This window comes from Pygoscelis adeliae, unplaced genomic scaffold, assembly GCF_000699105.1.
Source record: "Pygoscelis adeliae isolate BGI_AS28 unplaced genomic scaffold, ASM69910v1 Scaffold57, whole genome shotgun sequence".
Taxonomy (NCBI): Eukaryota; Metazoa; Chordata; class Aves; order Sphenisciformes; family Spheniscidae; genus Pygoscelis; species Pygoscelis adeliae.
Genome location: NW_008825615.1, coordinates 9,059,049 through 9,084,261, shown reverse-complemented (window position 1 = coordinate 9,084,261; position 25,213 = coordinate 9,059,049). Strand labels below are relative to the sequence as shown.

Here is a 25,213-nt window from a genome sequence, read left to right as displayed (position 1 = left end):
ATTAAACTTCCTAAATACCAAATATCCAAGTCCCCTACAGTGACTCTATTATTGTGCTTGGATTGATATCAGGATGACCAACCTCCTATTGGATTACATTTTAGGTGTAAGTCTAAATTTAGATGTAAAGACAGCAGAAAAGTAGCATTTATTGAATGCTGTACATCCTGCAGTGACAATTCTACCATATCCACTCAGCATATTTAAGTTGATCAGGCTGCTTTTCTCTAGCATGTTTAACACTACTTCAACTTCAGTTTCTCCTTGTAGTCCTTTTGCTCAAAGTATTCTGCATCTACTCTGTTTAAACTGAAAGAACTGATAGTGATAAGTTACACATCTTAAATATTTTCAGCTGAAAAAGGTTGGTGGGTGATTGTTTTTTGAAAGCAGTGTGTTTTCCTCCCAGAGGCACAGCCCTCCAGAAAACTAACAGAAGTGTTTGAAATGCTCAAAGCAGCACCCAGTTACTTCAGTCTCATTTAAATCCCTTCTCCCAGCCACGCTGGCTCAATTGTTTTGTCTTTGTGAAACTTATACTTAAACCCCAAACAGCACACCAAGAGATCTGGAGTTCTTTGTGCCTGAACACGAGTAACCAGTTCATGACCTGGTTAGTTGTCTACATTTGCAAGATCAGATCTACCAAAGCCTACCCTGTAGGATACCAGATCTTGGTAAACAGCTGTCCATAAAACCCCTCAAGACGCTTATGATGTGTAACCTTGAACTTCCCCATAAATACGCAGGCCTCCACTCAAACTAAGATTAAATACAAGAATTAAAGCCTTCAGGTACAGAAGATGAAGATTTTAAAACCCAAAAACTTTGACGTACACGGAAGTGCAATAACAAAAGCAGAGACTACTGTTAACTACTTAATTCTGTAGAAGATTTTATAGAACAAGAACCACAATGAGTTTCATGAAGTTGGACAGTCCAAGGTGTCTGAAATGCGATTAATCAGCACATACTCAGCTTCATTCTGATTATCATCCTCTCCTGTACCAAGTTATCTTTGTCATTTCTCACAAATACACACATAAAAACTATCAACTGCAGAACAACAACATTGCTTTCAGTCTATACAGCCTTACACACTAAAACTAATCCTCATTGCAGTCACTCAGCAACCTAAGTGTACCAGTACAAAATCTAGTGGAAGCTAGCAGCTGTCTTATCAAAAGAAGTCAAGCAATATTCAAAGTTTTACACTGTCTGAAGATGATCTAGGAATTAAGTTGTGTTATATATAGTACAACCAGTCTCTGGTTTGTGTATTATCAAGAGATCTCCTAGTAGTTAAAAAAACTGGCTACCAAAGTGTCTTCAAAACTGAGAATGGGCCTGGCTTTAAAAGTCATTGTAAATTTGACATTTTTGATACACAAGGCAAGATCTTTTTTTTTTTTTTAAAAGTATTACATCTCACCTGTACCAGGTATTTTTGGCTTCCATACATTACATACTGAGGTGCAAGACTGTAGATCATGTAACTTGTATGAAGAACTATCAACAGAAGTATCATACAGAGGAACAAGAGTGCTTGAGGTCGAGTTTTTCCTCGTCTGATTTTATAAAGCTAAAACCAGAAAACATACAAATATTAACATAGTGAAAAATTTTTTTTTCCTGAAGACATTTAAAATCCTCTTTAATTCAAGTAACAACTTTAATTTTACTGACAGAAGTGGGAGACTGCTAAAATTATCCTCTGGCAACTTAATTCCAATGAGTCAAAGCAGGTTTTCAGGTGTATTTACCTTTATTTCAAAGCACAGCTATTTAACCAAATTAATTGTTGGCTGTATTAGTGATCCAGAACATTTATAAACCAGCAGTTAGTAGCAAGATTCAAGTGATGTTGCCTATCACTGATTACAAACTGTGCCTTGGTTACTCAAAGAATATTGTGTCCTTCAGTCAAGGTGAAGTGTCACTACACTTCTAATCCGATCTAGAAACAGAGGAGGGAGTTATGAGAGAGTATTCCCAGGCTCTGGGAAAACTTGTGCACCATATGGTGGCATCTTGTCCATTTTACACTGCAGGGAACAATATAACCCCTCATTGTTACCCTGTAGATACCACTCTACTCTAATCCCCAAAAGCTCAACCTGGGGGAGTACCATGTCAGGGTAAAGAAGCTGGCAGCTGAGGGGTAAATGACGGAAGACCAAAACCAACAGCCAATCTCAACTCATCACAAGGACTCAGGGTCACTGTCCACAATTTTGGAGTGTCACCACGTGAAAAGGTGACAGTATTAAAGGAAAAGCAGGCACAGAAGCAGGGAAATATTCATGCCTATGATGCTTGGTTAAATGGCATACTGTTGGATACAGAGCTGCTTTTTCAAATACAGTAATATATGGCATATCTAAGTATGATGCAAGTAATATATTACTGTACTGTTTTATCTCTTATCAAGCTAGATAAACTTGCTTGCCACCTAAAAAGCAAGTCAAGCACTACTGACTGCATGCACATTTCAGATTTTGACCATGAAATTCACTACTTCCAGTATATCAGAATCATATGGCTTTAACTTAAAAAGTCAGAAGCCGAAGTGCCACTGATTAAACACTTGAAAGTCAGCTGACTGTATTGCTTAAACTAAAACACCAGTTTTGGCCTGATAACTTCACAAAACAGAGCACCTTTCAAAAGCAGTGAAAATTGTACAATAGGCTTCTAACACTCATTAACCATGCAGACAATGCTATTTGCAACATCCAGTATTTATGAAGCAGTACGTAAATAATGACTATTTATTAAATATATTCAATATCACACATTTGTTAAATATCTTAGAGTATTATGAACTCTTAAGTCATATTTACCCTTATCCAGAAGAACCATATACCCATATTTCGAATCCCTGCCATTGAAGTGAAGATAAAGTACATAACAATAGTTGTAATAAGAATATAATCAAGTGGAAAAACCTAAAACAAGAACACAAGCAGTTAAGATGACAAGAGAACACTCAAACTAGAAAACAAGCTCTTCCCCCACTTAAAGCTAAATAAGTAGTTTCTACTTTAGCATCTAAGGTAGTAAGAGTCCTTCCATTTAAAAGTTTTACATAGCTGGCTCCAAATACAGCTAATGCAGCTTACTGCTAATAGAGCTTATACAATTAGTTTGGGAAAGCAACTGAGCATTTTTCTTAATTTAAAACTTGCCTTAATTTTGAAGTGTTACATATTTTTAGGTCAAGAAATACTTAATTCCATTCTGAGAGTACATTTACAAGAAAGTCCACGGTGGCAACAATCATTTTGGGACTGTATAGGCATTCTATTTGTGAATATTTTTGAACATATTTGCATACAGAACTTGATTTTTATATTTGCACTAATAACAGCTTGAGATAATACTGCTGCTGTACACTACTTTTCTCAGTAAACTGCAAGCTTAGGTGTTCAATCGTTTTAGAAACCATGGGGAAGCAATGCATTATGCCAACCTATTATACCAAGAATATGGGAAGAACTCAACTAGGGGAGAGTAAAGCATTAGCTTACATTAAGGCTTTTCTCTTTCTTAGCTTAGCTGTGACTGATTGCAAAATTTCTATGTCACCTTGTTACCTCCCAACCCTACTGAAGTTAACAGATGTTTGTCTTATGTACGGTTTGTTTCAAAGACTAACACATTACTATAACACACATACCTGCACAGTGTAATGTATCTTTCAAGGTGCAATAAATATATTAAAAAGTGAAAAAGTGCATTTACTTCACTTAAGGGGAATAAACTATCAAGTACACAAACAACTAGAATGTAGGTAGGGCATGGCAGAAAGTTGCTTTTATTCTGTGCATGATAACTACAAGTGATGTCATTCTTCATTGCCACTATGTTCTTCTCAAATAAAAGTTAGTTTCAAGCACCACCTTCCTCCAGCAACTGGCTTCCATCCACCCAAGATTTTCATATCACTAACTAAAAGATTGTTGACAAGGAAGTTGCCTTGCTTTTACAGAACACACATCTAGACAATTTTGTTTTAATGAATTGCTTCAGGAGAAGTGTAACTTGCCTTTTGACAGCGTACCAGAAAACAGAGAAGCATCCTTACATAAGTACATCACCAATTTTTTACTTACTGTTTGAAGAACAGGTAACAGCATATTCAGTGGATTGGTCAGATTAGTTCCTAAAATTATAAATCCCGAGTCGAAGCCAGCTGAATGCAGAGCTTTGTCCAAACTGCAGTAATTAAAAAAAATGGGTAAGTACTATGGTTCTCCCAGAGCTTTGCCTTCCTTTTAATTTAAAAGGGCAGCTCAAAAAAAACTGAACTAAGCCTAGAGACTGACAGCTTTTTCATATCTATATAGACACACACTTTGTTTTACCACACTCATTGCACTTGTCCTATGAAAAGGTATATTGATTCCTGCATCTCTTTGGCATTTTAGCTTTTCCCTAGTTTGGGTCATAGAGCTTATTTGCCCAGTCTGAAAAATTAAAAATGCCAACATTTGAGACTTCTGGTTAGTGTCAATCTTCATTGAAATCCACCAGATTTGCAGCTGCCTATATTGCTTTCAATGCCATGAAACAATTACAATGTAATGTACATCATAATGGATTATACATGTCATTTACTACAAGAATTTAAGCACCTGTTACCCAGCCCAAGAAGTACCTACATACATTAAGATTCATTCAAGCAATCAGAATACTTCTATAGTCTGAATTAAGCTTCTATAACATGTATGCTTAATTTCTCTGCTGAATCAGAACTGTTTTCAGCAGCATACAATCAAGCTGAACCATGTCCTCTTTTGAATCTGTTTTAGCACATTTTGCTCAGTTTCAATATATACTATTATAATGAGAAATGCAGCTCTAGTTACAGAAATAAAGCATAGAAAAGTGGGCTGACTCTTGAAGCAAGCCACCCCGATTTTGATGTTAGAGCAGCACCTATGTAGTTTAAGTGGTTAAGAAAAATGCTGGAATGTACTTACTTTGACAAGAACAGAGAGACAGTGAAGAGCAGTGCCACGATGATGAAGAACACTCCCCACACAATCTAGAAGTCAAGATTTATTACAATTTAACTGAAAGTGCTTGCAGTTGTTACAAGTGAAGACTTGTCTAAGTTTCAATAAAGCACTACTGATCTTGGACCACCTCAGAGCTCAAACACACTTGAAACAGTAACTTTTTGGTAAATACTTGAGAGAAGTGCTAACAAAACATTTACTCTGTTGAACAGAGTTTATGTCAAGCATTTAAAAAGTTGATCATCTAAGATGAGAATGACCTCTTCACCTGGCAGATACACTAAGCTCAGAATCAAGCATTAAGTATATCACATGCTGTAGTGCAATACAGAAGTCTACCTCTAAGTCAAAGTGTCATTAAGGACACAGATGAGATGTTATATTAAATGAACACCGCATTTAGCAGAACGCACAACCTGTACTCGCTGTATTGTATGGAAAAACCTTAACTATATACATGCATTTGGTTTTAATTAATGGAAATTAGAGTTTGTTTCCCTTGGCCACCATGCCTGTGTGCTCACCTTCCAACAGGAGGCAACCTGTGCACAGCTTACAAGGAACATCTCACTTTTCCCAAGTGAGAGCTCCCTTCTGTAGCACTATTCAGAAACACTCAATGACCAAATCACTTGGAGGGAGTGATGTAAAACTCAGGTAACCAAGCCCAAATACCAGGTTTACTTTTTTTCTTGCTTCTGCCTGCAAGTCCTCTTAGTTACTCATCAGTATTGATTATTTCAAAGCAATTTTCAAGGTTCAAGTTATAGAAATCATCAACTTTACAAAGTATTTTGACTCAAAGGTTTAAGTCACCTAGAAATTTAACTTTGAAGTGATGTAAAGATGTGAGAATGGACTAGAGAGAAAAAAGATGCTTATAAATACTAAGGTAGTAGGAAAAATACCTAGATTTTCTTGAAACTCAAGTAAGTGCTACTTAAATACTATTATTCTAAAACACTATCTATCCACAAGTGATTAAAATAAGATGAGATTACTACATCATAACTGACAGATAAAGGCCCCTTTTCTGGAGAAGGTTCTAGAAGAGCTTCCATACTCCTTTAGCTGCACTAGATGAGTCATTTGCCCCACAATCTTCCTTTGGAGTGCATACCCTAGTCAAGAATTTGAAACCAAAAAAGTATAACAGCTGTGGTTATTCATCCAGCAAGTCATAAGCATAGATAAATACAGGTAAAAAATTTTTAAGGACCACTATAATTAATTATACTATATATATAAAAATGTATATATAATAAAATCAGATACTGCTATTGTTTTTAAAATTAACGATAGCAGGCTTTTTTGTAAGCTTTTGCACATTAATTGGGAACTGCCTGACATACAAAAAATAAGAACAAATTTCTTGGGTAAGCCAAGGTGGCATATGAAACACTAAACTAAGTTTACCAGGAGTAAATGAAGATTTTGTAGACCAACCATATCAGCAGTTAAGCTGGGTTTGTGCGTTCAGATTTTTCAGGTTTTAAGGGCTAGATTAAAATAAGCTAACAGCTTAAAAAACTAGACGATTTAGTCCCTGAATATAGTCAAAGTATGAAAAGTTTGAGTTTATTTTAAACAGGAAGAATTCAGGCAATTTAGCAGTAAGTTTAGACAACTGAAGGTAATATTCTGATACCTGTACATTCTGTTTTCCCCATTTCCTTCTCATTTTTATCTTTAGAGGAAGAAGCCACACCTTCTTTCAAAGGTGCCTTCATTTCTTTCAGTTCTTCTATGAATGGTCTGAATCAAATAGGTTCAGAGAAATAAGGTTGTTCTTTAAGATCTTAATTAAAACACAGGAAAGTTGTTATTATGCCTACCAAATGTAGCACTTGAGCCAGGCACCTCATTTTCCAAGCTGTCCTCAGCTCAGACAAGCATGCTGAACTTCCCAAAACAATGCTTTCAGATATTAGAACATTGCTTATAAAACAACTCAAATTATGTAGGCCTTATTAGGTATAGATTTAGAGACCAATATCAAGGTAAGTATTAACTTGCGCACTTCCACATATTTAAGTGTACTAAGATTTTAGCTCTCCACAGCAAACTCCCACTAGGTATTAGCTGTACAGGAAACAGATGTTTAAAAACAATTAAGACCAAGAGTCTGAAGCCTGCATCACTTCATTACCTTCTGACAACTATGGCGAGTAGAGAGGTATCCATATCTCCTCTGGAATATAGCTGTCTTCTGAAGTGATGCATAACACTCTTAGAAGTAGATAAGTGGTTGAAAAAGCACTCCTTTTCCCATTTTAACCTCAACTCCAGTCCCACTAAATACAGGATTGAAAAGGCTAATATTAAAGACCTTTATTCTACCTTAGTTCATCCTGTATTTCTACAGTGCTATTAAGACTACTGAACGATAAATGATTTGCAATTAACATCAACCTATGTTTACACAATTTCAGAGCATCAGTTGACTTAAGGATCCATTCTGTGAAAGGCCCATGTTCTTACCTAGATTTACCTCATACCTCAACTGATTGCAGACCAATTGACACCTCATTGGTCATCATTCCTGACACCTCAGTGGCTGGAAAGCTGCCTGGCAGAAAAGGACCTGGGGGTGTTGGTTGACAGCCAGCTGAACATGAGCCGGCAGTGTGCCCAGGCGGCCAAGAAGGCCAATGGCATCCTGGCCTGTATCAGAACTAGTGTGGCCAGCAGGAGTAGGGAAGTGATCGTGCCCCTGTACTCGGCACTGGTGAGGCCGCACCTCGAATACTGTGTTCAGTTTTGGGCCCCTCACTACAAGAAGGACGTTGAGGTGCTGGAGCTTGTCCAGAGAAGGGCAACGAGGCTGGTGAAGGGTCTGGAGAACAAGTCTTCTGAGGAGCGGCTGAGAGAACTGGGGTTGTTTAGCCTGGAGAAGAGGAGGCTGAGGGGAGACCTCATTGCTCTCTACAACTACCTGAAAGGAGGTTGTAGGGAGGTGGGTGTCGGTCTCTTCTCCCACGTAACAAGGGATAGGACAAGAGGAAATGGCCTCAAGTTGCACCAGGGGAGGTTTAGACTGGATGGGGTGTAAGGAAAAATGTCTTTACTGAAAGAGTGGTTAAACATTGGAAGAGGCTGCCCAGGGAAGTAGTTGAGTCACTGTCCCTGGAGGTATTTAAAAGACGTGTAGATGAGGCTCTTAGGGACATGGTTTAGTGGGCATGGTGGTGTTGGGTTGACGGTTGGACTCGATCTTGGAGGTCTCTTCCAACCTTAATGATTCTATGTTCTATGATTCTCATTTCTAGTCTATTAACCAGCACTTGGCCAACGATTAAGATAACACCAACACTCAGACTAGTAGTTGAGCTTGCAATTTACACAGTCCAGCTGAGCCCTTAAGTGGTATCAACCTGACTTAAATTAAAAGCATGCCTCCAGTTGGGTATCTGGGTAAGGGAAATAGTAAGTACTTCCTTTCCTTTCCCTCCACGTAAAGCCTAAGATAGGCTAGAAAAACCACTGCAGCAGGAGCTATACACTCACTGTTGCCTTTTACTTGTCACCTACAGCAAAGGACAAATCTATCATCCATAATCTTACTGCAACACTACTGTACTGCTGTTTACTAGCTTTAAACCAACTAGAATATCTTCAAAGATTCAAGATACACTTAGCCATGAGAATTTACAAAATAATTTTGCTTTGTGTCACAGCATAAATGAGAAGGAATCCAAGCCCCTGAGAACATGAGTACATGTTTAACTTCAGAGCAAAGGACAGTGTTTAATCAAAACCTCTTGTTCTCATAGCCAGACTATTTATCAACTGATGCTGAAAGGCTTTTAGTACTAGAACAGGCAAAAACAAAAAGCCTGGGTTTCAGCCAAACAACATACAGAGGAATTTAGTAAGGTCATTACAAGGAAAAAAGCAAGCAACCCTTGATCTATATTAAGAGAAGCCTAACTTTCAATGCAAGACAATCTTATTTCTTGCTCCCTAGTCCTTTTGAAAGCAGGACCTCAATGCAACTATACCTCAAACTATGTTACCTCCACCACTACAATCAGTTTGAACTGCTCCATTGCCAGGCCACTTCCTCGTATCCCTCAGCTACAAAACACAGACCCCATACCCACCTGTACTCAATCATTTGCTACAGAACAGCTTTCAGAGCTGCTGCCTTGCACTTACAACACTTTGATCACCTCTAAGTGTCAGATTGGGTCTCCTCATCTACAATCTGTTGTACAAGATAGTATGCATACAATTAACTGCCAAAAACCAGTGAACCATGTTTTTATGCAAGACTGCAGATACTACAAAAACAATGAGTTGAACTAATACCTACTAATACAACTTACACTGCTGCCTGAAATGAGTTCCTTCAGCATAACAGAAAGCCTCTACATGAGCAAGTTAAGGAAGCAGCTAAAGCAGAACAGTAAGAACTAGTTTACTTAAAGCTTTGTTTTACACTTGAACATATGGGATTAAAAGACATGGCTAAGCAAAAAACAAGACAAAAATGTCAATATAGGCATTTCTCAATAGTAAAAATGGAAGCATGCTACTTCTAGGTCATAGTGGAAAGCTAAGTTGCATTTCAGTTTAATAAATCGGCCAAATAATTTGGAAATATTCAAATTATTAGTGTATTTTTCCACTGTTACTGCACATAAGTCACAAGCTGATAAGTCTTTTCTGACATTATTCATGTTCTGCTTACACTGTTTTCCCTGGTACCTCCCTTCAACTTCCTGATCATTCCCCTGACCCCTGCATCATCCTTGTTTGAGTTATTCAGAGAGCTCTTTGCCGCCTATCCCTGCTCCCAGATGTCAGTCAAGCCAAGTTGTTTCATCTACGGATACTTCCAAAATGTTATAAAGATAATCATGGGATTTAGGACTTAATTTATTCTGAGCACGAATGACCACATGATCCACAAACTTACATGGTACTTCTTTAAAAAGCCTCAGAATTAACTTCCGAAAATCATTAATATTTGCCCCTCCAAAAAGCTAAAAGAATACTCACCTGCCCAATTGTTTCCTACAGTGGTACTCATGTACCAACAAAAAGAATAAACTGTGAGTCTGCTTAGGACAGCTATTCCATGACTTTGAATCAACACCAAAGCAACACAAAAATGTATAGGAGCAGTTGTCCTCTCAGGGCTGGTATCCATTAACAGAGTAAAGAAAACTGGTGGCACATTACTGAATAGTTATACTGACCAAGAAGCAAAGCTGGATTCCTGATGGGAAACACTCTATGTATTGGGTTTACATGGCAAGTTTTTGGTAGCAGGGGGGCTGCAGAGGTGTCCTCTCTGAGGAGAGGCCAGAGGCTTGCCCTGTGCTGGACACAGCTGTTTTCCAGTTGACTCCAACTGACCCACTGCTGGCCAAAGCTGAGCCCAGCAGCCAAGCCAGTGGCCCCTCTGGGAAAACATATCTAAGAAAGGGGAAAATACTATATAGCAGAGAGGAGAGAGAGGAAAAAAAGTGAGAAACAGCCCTGTAAACACCAAGCGCAGAAAGAGGAGGTGCTGCTCCAGGTAATGGAGCAGACATCCCCCCCTAGCCCGTTAAGAGGACCATGCTGGAGCAGATAACCACACTCAGCCCATGGAGGACCCCACACCAGAACAAATGGATATTTTCTGAAGGAAGCCGCAGCCTATAGAGATCCCACATGCTGAAGCAGGTTCTTCTGACAGGAACTACAGCCCATGGAGTAGACCCATGCTGGAACCGGGACAAAGTGTGAGGAGGAAGCAGCAAAGAGGTGCTATGGACCGATGGCAACTCCCTGTTCCCCATCCCCACTGTGACACTCCCGAGTCAGGACTAAAGGAGTGAAGTTGAGCCTGGGAAAGAGGGTGGAGGGGGATTGCAGGAAGGTGTTTTAAATGGTCTTTTTGTTTTTTACCATTGAAAACAGTTTTAATTGGCAATTTTCTTCAACTCTGTTTTGCCCATGAGGGTAACTGGTAAGTGACTGCCCTGTCTATCTTATTTCCTCCCCCCTCCTGTTGATGGGGAGTGAGAGAGCAGCTAGGTGGGCATTTGGCAGCCAGTCAAGTGAACCCACCACACTATTGCATGACATGACCTACTTTCTGGTAACCTGGCAAACATGGATTAAAAATGATTGTTAGATGAAGCAAAACACTTAGTATTAAGTTATCACTACGTAAACTTAGGACATGAAATATTGACACCTCTTGCTTTCCATGCTGTTAACCTCCCTGATGTAGAAGATGCAGCTATGAAAGCAGGAAAAAAAGCCTGTCAGTTTAGCTACACCACCTCTTGAGGCAACTAAACTGACTCCTAACAGCACCTACAGTCTGCACTAACACTCTGCCAGCATGGCTGATATCTAAACAATTGCCTACAGTTTCCCATCTTTCAGCTCTCTCCAGAGAAAGGGAGAGAGGAATCAAAAGCCCATTAAAAAAAAAAAAGAGAGGAATACCCTAGTCCTCCATCCTCAAGACAGCATTAACTGTACCTATGTTTCTCTGAAGGCCTTCAGCAACAAGTGGAGAGAGACTGACACATCTATACAAAGTCCTCATTATCCTTAAGATTAGATAGAACAGTTTCCCTCTCCCTTGCTACACTTCAAGTGTACCACTCTGTTTATCAAAAGAACACTGTTCTCTTTGTAGTAGCCTCCATATACTTGGACTGATGTCAATACCTTTAAGTTCCTGCTTAAGCTAAGCCACACGAGCATGCTCCGTTCACACAGGTCTCAATCTTCAAAACGGAGTGCTTCATTTTCTTATTTTACTCACCTTAGGCATCTCTTCAGTTGTTTCACAACTGTTTTGAAGTACCCCATCAAAAACTGATGCAATACTCCCAACTTACCATTGTTGAGTAGACTTCCATGTTTCACAACCTGTAGCCTTGTTTATATTGAGCAAACATAACTGTGCTCTTGAGTTTTTTCCCTCAACAGTTTTTATACCCATCCTTAGATTCCTCTTGCTGTTGAGAGTATCAGATGAAAGTGTAAGAAACCATAATAAAGAAAGGAGAAGCAGTAGATTTGCTATCTACAGGAAAGGTTACATTTTGTAGAAGGAAATTAGACTAGTTTGACATTACTTGACAACCCCATGCTGACCATTACTCATTTCTTTGGGATCCTCCATGTGTTGCTTTTGACTAAATTGAAAAATTAACAGCTTCATCTTTGAGTTTGATTTAGCTTTCAGGAAGACAATTGTTCTCAAAGTTTACTTTAGCCCATGTCAAAAAAGCTTACTCTTCAGAGAAAAAGAGTTTTGGCTTTGTTTAACAAATCACATGCTAATAGATAATTATTTTGTTACTGCTAAAGCAAGAATATAGGAGGACATTACGCAAAGACAATATGATTATATAATTCTGAACGTTGACACTAAGTTAACACTGTAAAAGACCTCCAAGACTAAGTGCTGTTCCTGAACACGTTATTCTGTTCTGTCAGTACCAGCAAGAGTCTGCAACTCTCAAACCTGACCATCCCAAACACAAAGCAGAAAAAGCGTTCTCCATATCTAGTACTTGCCTCACAACAAATGGAATTTCTCTTGAACTCTGAGAAACGGACACATTCTTGAACAATAATATACAAAGTTGCATTAAAGATGTGTTGTAAAGCAATAAGCAAAGCTCCAAGGTATTTTCTGCACTTCTACATTGATCAGAAATATTATATATGGATATTAAAAGATTTCTGTCTTTTCATAAAAACCACTAATTGAGCAATTGACAAGTTATATATGTGCAAAGACAACTCAAATGCTATTAAAGTAACAGTAAAACAGTCCTGCAAGATTTAAAATGTTATTAAGTGATGGACATTATCACCTTCACAGGACAGCTCAAGGAAAAGTCAAAGTAAACACGTTTTGTAACATGCTTCATAGCACAACCCTATTCTAAGTGAAAAATCCGTCAAGAAAAATTATCCACCTGCAACTCCCCTTTAGACTGCGATTCTTAAGTCAACAATTTACAGTGACTGTCAGTTAGAATAAAAAGCATTCAAACCACAATAACAAAGAGACACTGGAATACCATCCTGACCGTAAGTGATAATCTGTAAGGAACTAATGATATTGTACACTATCCTGTGAGAACACAATGAATTGTTAAAGCCCTACAGACAACAGATATGGCCAATGCATTTCTCAAATTTCAGGTGAATGAAAAATTAAAGAAACTACACAAGCTATTTTGATTCAAAGGAAACATCCAAACTGTTACAGTGAATAGAGATATTTGTCCTTTAAATGAAAGGGCTAAGTCTAGATTTCTAATGTATCATAGGAAGGCAAGTCCACTAAGAATTTCACACTGAAAGCTTTGGTTCAACTGCAATTTCAGCCCATTTCCATTAGTAATCAGCATTAACAGTAGCAATAATGTTAGAGGAAATTGCTTATAGCTACCCCCTCAGCTTTTCAAAGTGCAGCCTACAGTTTAAAGTAATGCTAGAATTTCTTCCTACACCTAGTTGGCAAAAAATACTTTATATGGCAATACTGCTCCACAAAAGTACTGGTTTTTAAAAACAGGTATCTACTAAAATCAAAGTCCTAAGATCAAAAAGAGACAAAGATCAAAGCTTTGCCCCAGTAACAGTCTCCTTTGCACTGGTTAAGTATCAAGACAGAAGTTCCATGCAGCTAGCTTACTATTGATCAGGTAATTACTTGCCAAGATGCTCATTCCAAATGCATATATTCTCAAAGTATCTCTCACTTTTGCTGGCTACATGTAATTTAGATTAACCTAAGCTACCTGACAGCTATAGAATTCTTCCTTCTCTTCTTCCCATTTTCACATGCCTGAGAAAAGATAAGATATTCAGATTTTCTACAGCAGTGGCACTATAGTAGATCAACTAGGAATTGCTCCTTTTCAATCTTAATCAAGTTTTAGGCAAAGTAAAGTTTTCCAAGAGCTCAAACAGAGCTTGCTATAGGGCTGTCATTGTGTAGTATAATAGTAATTAAAAAAATAAGCAGTTGATATTCAGGATGGTAATCAATAAACTTGACCTATGATTTATATGGGAAGAAGAAAGCTCCAAGTTATTCTAATTTAAGTCTCAAAAAGTGAAGAAAGTTTTACCTTTAGAGGTCGGATAGCTTCACAGAACTTTGTCCACCAGCTTTTCTCAATAGACTCCAGATGCCTCTCTCTTCTTCGAAGTGTCCTTAGCCTCTCTTCTAGTTGTTGTACAGTCCGCCTATCCCTTGATGACAGAGGCCGACCATCTCTGCACTGGTTACCCAAAAAACAGTGCAAGAGATCAAGGGACACTGAATCAAGAAAATAGACTTGACATCTAGTTTAATGAGTTACAACAACTCTAAAGACTTTGTAGTATATAATTCACAGTGTTTCTATGCATAGCAAGAGGATGAAGTGCAAAAGTCACAAGCTGCAACAAGGGAATTCCTATTAGATGGTAGAAAACACTCTTCACAATGAGGATGTTCAAAAATTTTAACAGGGTGGGCAGTCTCCACATCTAGAAATGCTTAAAATGCAAGATGTGATCTGAATAACCTGATCTAACCTGAAAGGGGTCCTTGCTTTGCATAGAGGGTTGCACCTCATAACTTTCAGAGGCCCCTTCCAATCAAATTCCATAACTAAGCCAATGTATTAAGCTTAGCATCTGTTTTCTTTCCAGCATTCCACTACAAAAACTCAGCTATGTTTCCTGTACTTACAAGAGCAAGATGACTTGCTGTTCCAAAAATTAACCTTACAGAAATGCAAACAAGAGGCACCATTACCCCAAGAATTAGTTGAGTGTATTAGATAAACATAGTCAAACAGACAATTAAGAATGTACTTTAATTCTGAGCCTCTAAATACTGAGCAGGCGCCATTGCGCTCTGTTGTAAATTGAGTAGGACATCCTTAAATCTCAGTTATACACTAATAAGCAAAAGCAACCAAACAGGCATTAGGCAGCTGAACCAAAATTGTTTCTAACATTGATGCTATTGTATAACAAACTGATCCTTAGATAAAAAAATATAGTAGGAGATGTACTAAAACTGTAAGAATCTTTTTTAAATTTTGAAATTCCCTATTCAATTTTTTTCCTCTTATTTTACAAGAGTGTTCTTGCAAATGGTGAAACACTTCACACCCAGTGAAGTTAAAGTGAATCTATTTTAGATAAATTTCTCAAAAAGGTTACAAGACTAAGACCGCATTCTAGGCACACATAACACTTAAAAGTACATTGTGATGTCCGATTTAACAGGAACACATATGCTCCATACCCTGTATAGCACCTCAGTGACTTGAAAAAGACTTTTTGAAAACAGTCCAAGCTCCCAAGCTGCAAGTCCAAGCTTCAATTATTTAAGAGTAATGAAATAAAGCTACCAGGTGGACTAATAGCAGAAGACCATGCTACATACTGACTCTTTTCATTAGATTAAGTAGCACACTTTCATACTTCTAGTTTTCACTGTACATTACTCTCACTAACACTCACTTTCTTCACGACTTCATGCAAATGTAACTGAAGAACTACGATTTCTATTACAGACTGAGGCAGAATCCTGACCATAATCCATAAAGCAAGGAGAATTCGTTTACGCTAATAGTCACATTAAAATGTAGACATAACTTAAAGACTTTCTACTTTTTGATCCTATTTGTTGTTAGCTAGATCGAAGAACAAGACTAGTTGTTTGCAAACTCTCGTAATCCAACAGTCTTCGGTAATAAGTAATGCTCCATTCTTAAGGGGTTTCTCATATTGATTTCAGTAATACAGATGCCTTTGTTGTAGTAGTACTCTGTACAAAACCAAAACTTTACAATTTAAACTGAGGGAAGACTACTTTTTAGGTTTCATTATGCAACAAGATTTCAAAACGCTGAAGGTGCCCCCACTGTGTAGAGGTAGCCAAGTATCAAGGGAAGACTGTTAGAACTGTTTCAACATTGCTGAGGTCTACTGTCACAGAGCACACAACAGCACAGATGGACTGCCAGGATGGAAGTGATGTATCTTAATGCCCCTTCCCCCCACTCAAGGCTGTGAAAACACTGGTCAAACCATTATCTGAAATGGGTTGGGAAAAGGGTGGGAGATCATCCCTAGCATCTTGTATGTAAAGGAGAAATCATATCCTTCTTTGGCTTGTGCTCTTAGTTTGTTAAAAGTGTCCCACTTACAGTAAGCACAGCATTTCACTGAGTTGCAAAGCCATCATGGGTTTACAAATGGTGTTCACATCCTAGGGATGTTTAGGATTCAGAACAGAGACTTCCATATGTATGCTTTTCATAAAGAAATGATTTATAACAGCAAGGTACATTAACTGGGAAGCAAGAATATCCAGAGCTGTTATTTATTCATAAAGATGATTAATAGTTTGATGAATTTAACTCATGACAGCTCCATGTGGCAAGTATCTGGTGTTGATAACTACACTGAGTAAGTATCAACAAATTGGATGCCACATCTGGTAGCAGACTAAGTGAAGTTAATATTCTTAGCTTCTACAAAGTATCTCTTCTCTAGTCCTGCTTGGATATATGGAAGTTTGAGTTTAGCTCGTCAGCACCATTATTAGCTACAAAGAAATAACCAGTGCTACAGGACTGATAAAGAAAAACTGATCACTACTATACAAGCAACCACATTTGTTTCCAAATAACTTAAATAAATGCAAGCTAGTCACTTCTGACTTGCTATTCTTTCTGGAACAAAAACTCTCTACAGCCCGACCATAAACTAGTAAGCAAGCAAGAAAAAAATTCATTAAGAAAGTGAGAACAGTGAAGACCACACCTTTGATTTAATCCTTAATAAATGTTGCTCCACTTCTTCAATATCTTCAGTGTTCTCTAAACGTTCATAAGCCGCACTGGTAGTTCCCTTAATCAAGTTTAGAGGCAGAGCTGACATACCATAAGCCTAGGAAAAAAAGGAAACGTACATACTCAAATTTTCTGCCATATTTTCATCTGATAACTTATAGCTACAACATACAGCAGCATTAACACTGCTGTTTTTTCGCCCACCCTCCTTCTACAGACTCTTACTAAGGCAATCAATTCTTTTCCTTTTTTGAGCAAATCATAACAAACATGCTATGCAGATTCCAGTGTCCCACATTGTTCCAACGGTACTTAAGCACCTCACGATCGCTGAGACAATAGCATATGTTAAGGTTTCATATAAGTATAGCCCACTGGAGATTTGACAAAAACCTGAGGGCTAGCTTGATAAATCGTTTAGCTTTCCCAAAACTTAAACTTTCCCAAATTAGATCATAATCAAAACATTGTGTAATACAGGATTTTCTAGATATTGAACTTGAGTTTTAGAAAAGTACACTGGCTACAAAGAAATTGTGTAGTCTTCAACTCACTTGAAATGAAATTATGTAGAAAGTACCTGATTTGTTAAAAACTTCTGCAGTAAAAAGACACAGCAGAAGACAGGTGAACACCTAAACTCAGTTACATTCCAAGACTGCTTAGATACCCATTCACATTCATGAATTTTGTTGGCATTTACTCCCAGTTATAAACCCTATACCATTCAAAGTGTTTGCCAGTTTCTACATCAACACTATGCCCAGATTTTTCCAATGCAAAGTCTGTAAGCTTTCCACTAACGTAAGAAGAAAGATATCTGAGGCAAGATAAACAAAATGCCACTACTTCCTCCCTGCTGCCCTATGAATCTTATAGATCTAGGCCAAGGTCAGAAGTTTCTCCAAGCAGTTTAGAGACATTAGCCATAGGCTTTTTATTTGTTTTCCTGTGGGTGGAGGCTGTTGGTGATAGGTTGTTCTTGGTGCAGAGCTCAGCAGCTTCTTTTCTTTCTGTTAATCACAATTAACACATGCAGTTTTAATAGAGTGCTTGATACCTGAACATTCGCTAACTTCAGAAATGAGCGGTTTTCTAGATTTTCATAGGAATACCACTCCCTCCTTTGAGCACAGCTTTACATTTCACACTGAGAATAGATTTAACACAAATGCTATGTGTTATAAATGTCACCATACATACTGTCAGACCACAAGCTTTCTGTACACAAGACTTGATTTAACCTGGTTAAGAACCTACTTAGACATACTAATGTCTCAGGCATTGCACTCAAAGACACTGTGGGGGTTTTTTGGTGTATTTTTCAACATGCCGTATACCCTGCCACCAATACCCATTTCTAAGCCCCTTTAACAAAGGGGTCTTATATACTATTATTGTAGCTCAAAACCACATTAACTATTTAAATTAATAACCATTTCAATATAAATATCGGACACTGAGCCCACAAATTTCAGTTTTATTCTGCAAGCAACAATATTCCATGATTTCAAGAAATATTCCTCCAAGTATTAGGCTACGAAAGCATGAAACATAAGTTTAGCAGTCTGACAGCCTTGTTCACTTACTGTGGAATTAGGTTTATGTTCAGAGTGACAATTACCAGTAAATTGTTGGAACAGTGTCAGTTAAGTTCAACAAGCAGACAGCATACGTGTCTCTCAACAGGCTTCAAACCCAAGGAAACAGTAGTACCTGTTAAATCACTTTAAAGTATTTAAGTAAGGGTAGGAGAAAAGTATTTTCCTTCAAATATTTCTTGAAGTACATATTAGCAAAGAACACATTCAACTAGATCTTTGACAACTTGCACTATATGACTTTTTTCACATAGCTATAAAGTATTAGAATAGGTTTTACCATAGACTCCTAGAGAATAAGGTAGGCTATTAACTATCTGCTCAGCATTTCAGGACTTCACAGCTGACAGCCTTATTTGTCACCCAAAAATACAGCTTAAAAAAAGTATTTGCAGCACTGTTTACAGACTGTTCCAAATAAAGTTAAACTCCTTTTTTTAGCTACAAAAGGTAACTGGCGATTTCAGTCCCCATGTTAGAGCTTTTTGCTGTAAAAGCTATACAAAGGGAAAGACATCTCTTATCACAGGCTAGTGATGGCAACAAAATTTCATGGTTTCCAAGACACTCTACACGTTCTGGTTTGAACACAGCTATACAACCACAGAAAGGCCTACCTACAAGATTAAGTATTTTAGGTAAGGAAAAGAATTTAACTTAGGCTGGACTTTACAACTCTGTCCATAAACGTGGCTCAGTTCTCCCCTTACAGCATCTCCTTTGAGAGCATTAAGCTGCTTTGCTATCTACAGGAGCTAAAAAGCAGTCTTGCCCAGTCCTCTTCTGTAGGCTGAAGAAAGAATTCCTTCAATCTTTCTTTATGGGTTGCATTCTCCAACTCTAATCACTTTCACAAGCCTCCACTGGAGCCTCTACAGTTTTCCAGTTTCTTAACCAGGGAACAGTGTCAGTTAAGTTCAACAAGCAGACAGCATACATGTCTCTCAACAGGCTTCAAACCCAAGGAAACAGTAGTACCTGTTAAATCACTTTAAAGTATTTAGAAGTGCCAAATACAGTGGAATAATCACTTGATTATGATAATCCCTTGATTTACTGATAATGCTCTTGCTGATGCAAGTTCAGGACACTGTTTGCCTTCCTGCTGCAGGGCACATTGCTGGCTCATGCTCAGCTTCCTGTCCACTTGGACTTCCAGGAACTTTTCAGCAGAGCCATCCCCCAGCCGGTTAAGACCCCAGCATGAACTGTTGCTTAGAATTAATCCGTTCCAAGAAAAGGCTTTAACATCTGCTAAACCTGATGCCATTCTTGTTGGCCCAGTCTTCCCACCTGTCAATGTCTCTATAGTGGCTCTTCGTTCTGTTGTATCTACTACTCCCCATTTCATATCATTCTCAAACTTGATGACTATATATATTCCACGCCATCATCCAGATCATTTATGAAGACTGAATAGTATTGGGCCCATACAGATCCTGAAGAGCTCACTCAGGTCTGGCTGCTGGTAGCATAACTCCAGAATTTAGGTAAAGTATAAACACCATCCAATTTAATAACTAGAATGCAGGCTGCAATCTAAACAAGGTCCCTCTGTGGAATCCAAAACATTTCCAGCCAGAGCCAAAGACATTCAGTATGCAGAAACACACATGAGATTGCTATGACAATAGGCCTACACAATTTTACAAACCTAAGCTCAGAAGCAATTAGATTTCACCATTAAGCAGAGGCTTCCACCTGTTCTTCAAACAGCTACCATCAACTAACTGATATCAAGTATTTTCTCAACAGAAACAGTTAAGAAATAAAATTCAAGAGTTCTAAATCTAAAGTTTCTACAAAGTAAACTGCAGCTCTTAAAGCGATGCATTGTTTTGCTGTTTTTGCAGATGTGAATTGCATACTTGAACATCAAGCCTGATCCAGTGATAAAGGCAGGCTAAGTTCCTTACTTGAATACAAAAGATGCTGATAGTGAGATGGTTATGCAAGTAAGCCTCCCATCATCAGTGAGGGAAAAAGTCACATTGGTCCTTCAAGACATCAATATATAGAATGAAGGACAGAAAGATGAGTCATCTCATGTGATGTGTCACAGGTCTGAACAGTAGCTGTATTAGCTCAGCTTCAGGGCTGCATTTTCTTTCAGGCTGATGTAGAAGTTCAAGGCTGCCCTGAACAAAGTTTTAATCCCCTGTGTTAGTGCAAGTGTTAAGTTATGCAAGGGCTATTATTTTGGGCATCTGAAACTCAACAAGCAAGCAATGTATCGAAGATAGCACAGGAAAACCAAAGCTGCACACTAAAGCCAAGAGAAGGCTCAGTCCTGAAACAAACTGTTGGTTCAAAGTTTGGAATATGAATAAAAACAGATCAGAAGAACCTTTAAAGTAATTAATTCATATACATGAATTTTGATAAAACAAGTAATTAAGTTTTGACATATTTACACCACTGCAACAGTTTCCAGGACTTACTTTTGGACAACCTTTGCCTAGAAGTGTTAAGTCAGATAATGGCACTGCACTGAAGAGTAAAAACAATCAAAATGTAACAGGTGATTACAGCATACATAGTTGTTTTTTCCACATAGGTTCTTCAAAATGACCTGAATCTAGTACTAAACACTAACTGTTCAGGCTGGTATCTGATAATACATGCTGCAAGGTTAGGTCTTTAAAGCTGCTATGAATGCCTGATCAGCTTCATTGAAACCCCATTTTACAGTAGGAAAAAATAAATCTAGATTTATAGTTAAAACAACTTATTTTAAAAAAGATCCCCCTCAAGTGATCCATATAAGAGATCACCTCCTATCAGTTAGCTTAAGGGCTGCAAAGCCAAACCCTAAGAGCTCACTACCTAATTAGTACAAGTCAGCTGCTCATGGATGATGCCGCTATCTCATTCTGATTTGAGAGTCTGCCCACAGGCAAAACAGATAGTATCTCTGGATGGATGAAGTTCATATTTATACTTCATAGATTTCTTGAAGTAGATGGCCTTCTACTCTAAAGAAGGGAAAAAAGAATAACTTAAGCAACAGAAAACCCAGCTTAACTATCCTATAAAAAGAACAGTCTAAACAAAGCTTTTAAGACTTCTTGCTTATTTGTTATTCACAGAAGTGGTAGCTAGGCCTGAGACAGGAATTTGCAAAGAAATCTGTTATTAGTAAAGCAGGAGCCTGTAACTCATATGAAAGCAACAATTAGTTTGATACAGTTTATGCAGTATCAGTAGGCATTGAAGAACAGTGAGAAGCATATTCTAGCTGTTCTCTCAGCATGCCATTGAACCCAAATATACTCTGTGCTCCAGACAGAGCACTCAAATACTTCGATAGAGATTACATGAGCATTGCTTCCAGTTTGCTTAATCTGCACTTATTCCGTGTCCCCTTCCTTCCTATCCTGTCTGCAGCAGACCCAGCTATTCTCCTGTCATTCCACAGTTAAGATTTAGAAGGAAGAGTTGCTGTTCTAATCCTTTGGTCTCTTGCAGACTCTGCATCCTACAACACCTTAGACTTGCCAAACTCACACAGCCCACGGCTAGATAAGGGAATAGTCTTTCTTATTCATTGCCTGGTGTGTTAATAGCCACTCATAAGCAGAAGATAGAAAACAAGTAAAGTTGAGACAAGTTGTAAAAATCACATTTTACAGAAGATGCAGCAAGCAACTACGTCATGGATAAACCCTTGAATATTAAAAAGATCCAGAAAGGTTTTCCACTGGAAACCATAACCGCTAGTTTAAAATTTTTAATTGCACAAGCTACCAAAGAGTTCCACTGAAAAGGGTGTATTATTAGGTGTTCCCACCTTAATAATCAACTAGATCAGCCATAAGCACACAGATCAGTCATGAGGAGCACAGAAAACACACACTGAAATTAATACAGCAAACACTTTTACAAAGAGTTAAATAAGTTAAAGCTAACTTTGAACACCTACTGCAAAAAGCCTGAAGCCATCAGGCATTATAGTTTAACTAGAAGTTGATTATGTTTCACTTTCTACATCTGCTATGTTCAGCTAATAAGATATGGTCTAATGATTAGCTTGTGGCCCAAACAGGACAATCTCTCCTTGTTAGAGATCAAACAGAACAGGTAAGTTGTTTCTGATCAGTTTGGTACATAACCAGCACTGTAATTGAAGGTAGTTTACCAACTTTCTGGTTCAAGATATTTAAGAATTCAAGATTTCAAGAAATTATCAGAAAGTACTTGTGTAGCATAGCAGAAAGAGTCCCCATTCCATTTATTTTTAGAGGTCCATGTATCAAGCAGGTATGGCTTTTAAGTGCTATCACTGAGGTATTTTAAAAGGTGTATATATAGTCTTGTGCAAGAAGTGTAGAAATTAATACTGACAAACATATCTTGCATAGCACTGCCCTCTAGTGAAGTCACATGAAACAGCCAAATAAAAAAGATATTTTATCTTTTATATTATTCTCTATTATATCACTGTATAAAAGGCATAAGAAGAAATGCTCACAACTTCAAATACACAAATATTCAAATTCCTATTTTCTTACAACAGCTTGTTTTAAGACTTTATCTGAAAGTGTGACCATGAAAGACAAAATGTTCAATTCTACCACCTAGACCATGATCAAAAATGCATCTATTCAAGTTAAAAAAAAACAGCTGAACTCTAGTTTAGGATGCCCAGTGCTTTAAAAGAAATAAAAGTCAAGTACAAGTTAGTTTGTTTCAATACGAATGTCCCACAAAACCCCCTCTATTCCAGGAATATTTTGGCATAGAAGGTATTTTCTGTATTCATAGCCTAATTAGCTTTTTATTTGAATTATGTTAAGGATGAGGGAAGTCACATTATGATACCTTTTATCCCTCATAGCAATTAATATAGTTCAGTTGTCTATACTGAACGCTATTTTCATATGGATACAATGCACCCTTGTCAGCATTGCTTCTGATGGAGCAGGTAAGCTAGTCCAATTAAGTAGTCTCAAGTGTGGTGCACTTGCATATGTCATACCAATACAGGCAACACTTCAGAGCTTGCGTAAGAGGAACTAGGACTCTACCTTTCTTGAAACTGTATCTTTCTTCTCTGTGTACTTAGACCACAGAGTTTTCAAGAAAAGTCATCTGACTCTACAAGTAACAGCCATCTACTTTCTCATATTAAAGAAATCTGTCTCCATCTCTGGCTATCTACACATACTACCACTCTAAAGATAAAAATCAGAGTTCAAGAATCTTGTTTCCAGAATGCCATTAAGCATGGCAAACAGTGACAGTAGTTCACACATCCTCCCTAAATTGTCAAGAGTAAAGGAGAAGGCCTCCTAAACACATCTGAAGATGGCAGACCATCTCATGGACAGTTGGGGTTTTTTCTTTGTTTGTTTAAAAGCTCATGCCATACAGCTTGGAAAATCATTCAATATGTTAACTAGTAAAATCTCAGGTCTTTCATGGGAAATTCACGTGAAGTTTTAGTATCCATTCTTCAGTTGCTATAAGGGCACACAAATTTGTGAATAACATTGCTGTAAAAAATCTCAAAGCGTGGAACAGACTGACCAAACTGAACTGGTATGTTCAGTAGAGCATTTCTTGCATGATCTGTTGTACATAACATGTTGTATGAACAGTGCATTGAGTATTTGTTTATCCATTTCTAACATTCATCATTACAGTATCTTGCTACACATTCACCTTCATTTTTCATATTAATGTTCTCTCTACCATACAGATTCAAGGATTGTCTCACTTATTTGTCAATGTTTAAATGGACAAAAATATGCAGTCAAGGTTTGTAAGATGCAGAAACCAAGTACGACAGCCTCCACACTACAGTTGTTCTACTACGCACAGTGAAGTTGTGCTTGCTGGACAGATCATCTGTCAAAAGTTAACTCTCAGTTGTAATACTGAACATAACTATTTTGCCCAGTTACCATCTTCTGCATTGCTCCATCAGGCTTAGAAGAGCATTAACAACCAAAAGATTAACCTCCTTTTAAGTTGCAACTCTAAAATCTCAAAAGTGCAAAAGTATCATTAATCCAGCAGTTTAATATCGACAGTTCTCCAAGACTATAGTAGGAATCAGGCTGTTAAAACAAAGAACACTCAAACTGGTTTGCTATTTCGGTTATTTACTGCTTCATGGAGAAGTCAACATAATCAAATAACTACCTTTCTTAACATTTAAGAATTGACATTGAAGTGATTAAGTGGTAATGACAATGAATGCTACTAACTTCTGGATTTCTCAATAACTGATGTCTACTTAAAAGAAAATCAGTAGTAAATGAGTGCTTTTAAGGTTAGACAGATTATAAAAGGTTTTAAGCTTTTTGGCTGTTAATAAGTCAACTGCAAGAAAAATAAATCATACTCTGGACAAAAATTAGATGTGAAAAGGTCATTAAATTTGTCAGTAGACAAACTGAGCTTTGTAACATCTCTTTCAGGATGGAGGAAAAAGGATCACTTTACAATTTCATAAGAAATCAAGTAATACTTATTAAATGTTTTGGAAAAATTACAGAGCCAATTATAATCATCCTTCAAGGGCATGCTAAATGAGATGCACAAGATCACTCAAAAATTAATCTGCCTATCACTGTGTAATATGTTACTCTGCCTTGAATTCAAATAGCAATCTGAAGCTGACAACTATTGTATTAATACCTAAGGCAATGTAAAACCACTTCAATGCAAAACACACTAATGAAAGAATAGATGTAAACTACATCATCTGTGAAACTGTTTCAAACAAAGCACTGCAGTCCTAATTTAT

The 25,213-nt window shown here is 37.7% G+C and overlaps 1 protein-coding gene across 1 annotated transcript in view; it reads right to left on the bottom strand.

The window, feature by feature from the left end:
• The window catches only part of LMBRD1 (LMBR1 domain containing 1), a 99,769-nt gene that overhangs the window by 26,771 nt on the left and 47,785 nt on the right, over positions 1-25,213 (bottom strand). Inside the window, exons 9-14 of the mRNA XM_009333247.1 lie at positions 16,830-16,955; positions 14,132-14,284; positions 4,986-5,050; positions 4,116-4,218; positions 2,844-2,948; positions 1,433-1,582 (exon numbers count right to left, since the gene is read on the bottom strand). Of these exons, the coding sequence (XP_009331522.1) occupies positions 1,433-1,582; positions 2,844-2,948; positions 4,116-4,218; positions 4,986-5,050; positions 14,132-14,284; positions 16,830-16,955 (702 nt within the window). The remainder of the gene's footprint in view (positions 1-1,432; positions 1,583-2,843; positions 2,949-4,115; positions 4,219-4,985; positions 5,051-14,131; positions 14,285-16,829; positions 16,956-25,213) is intronic.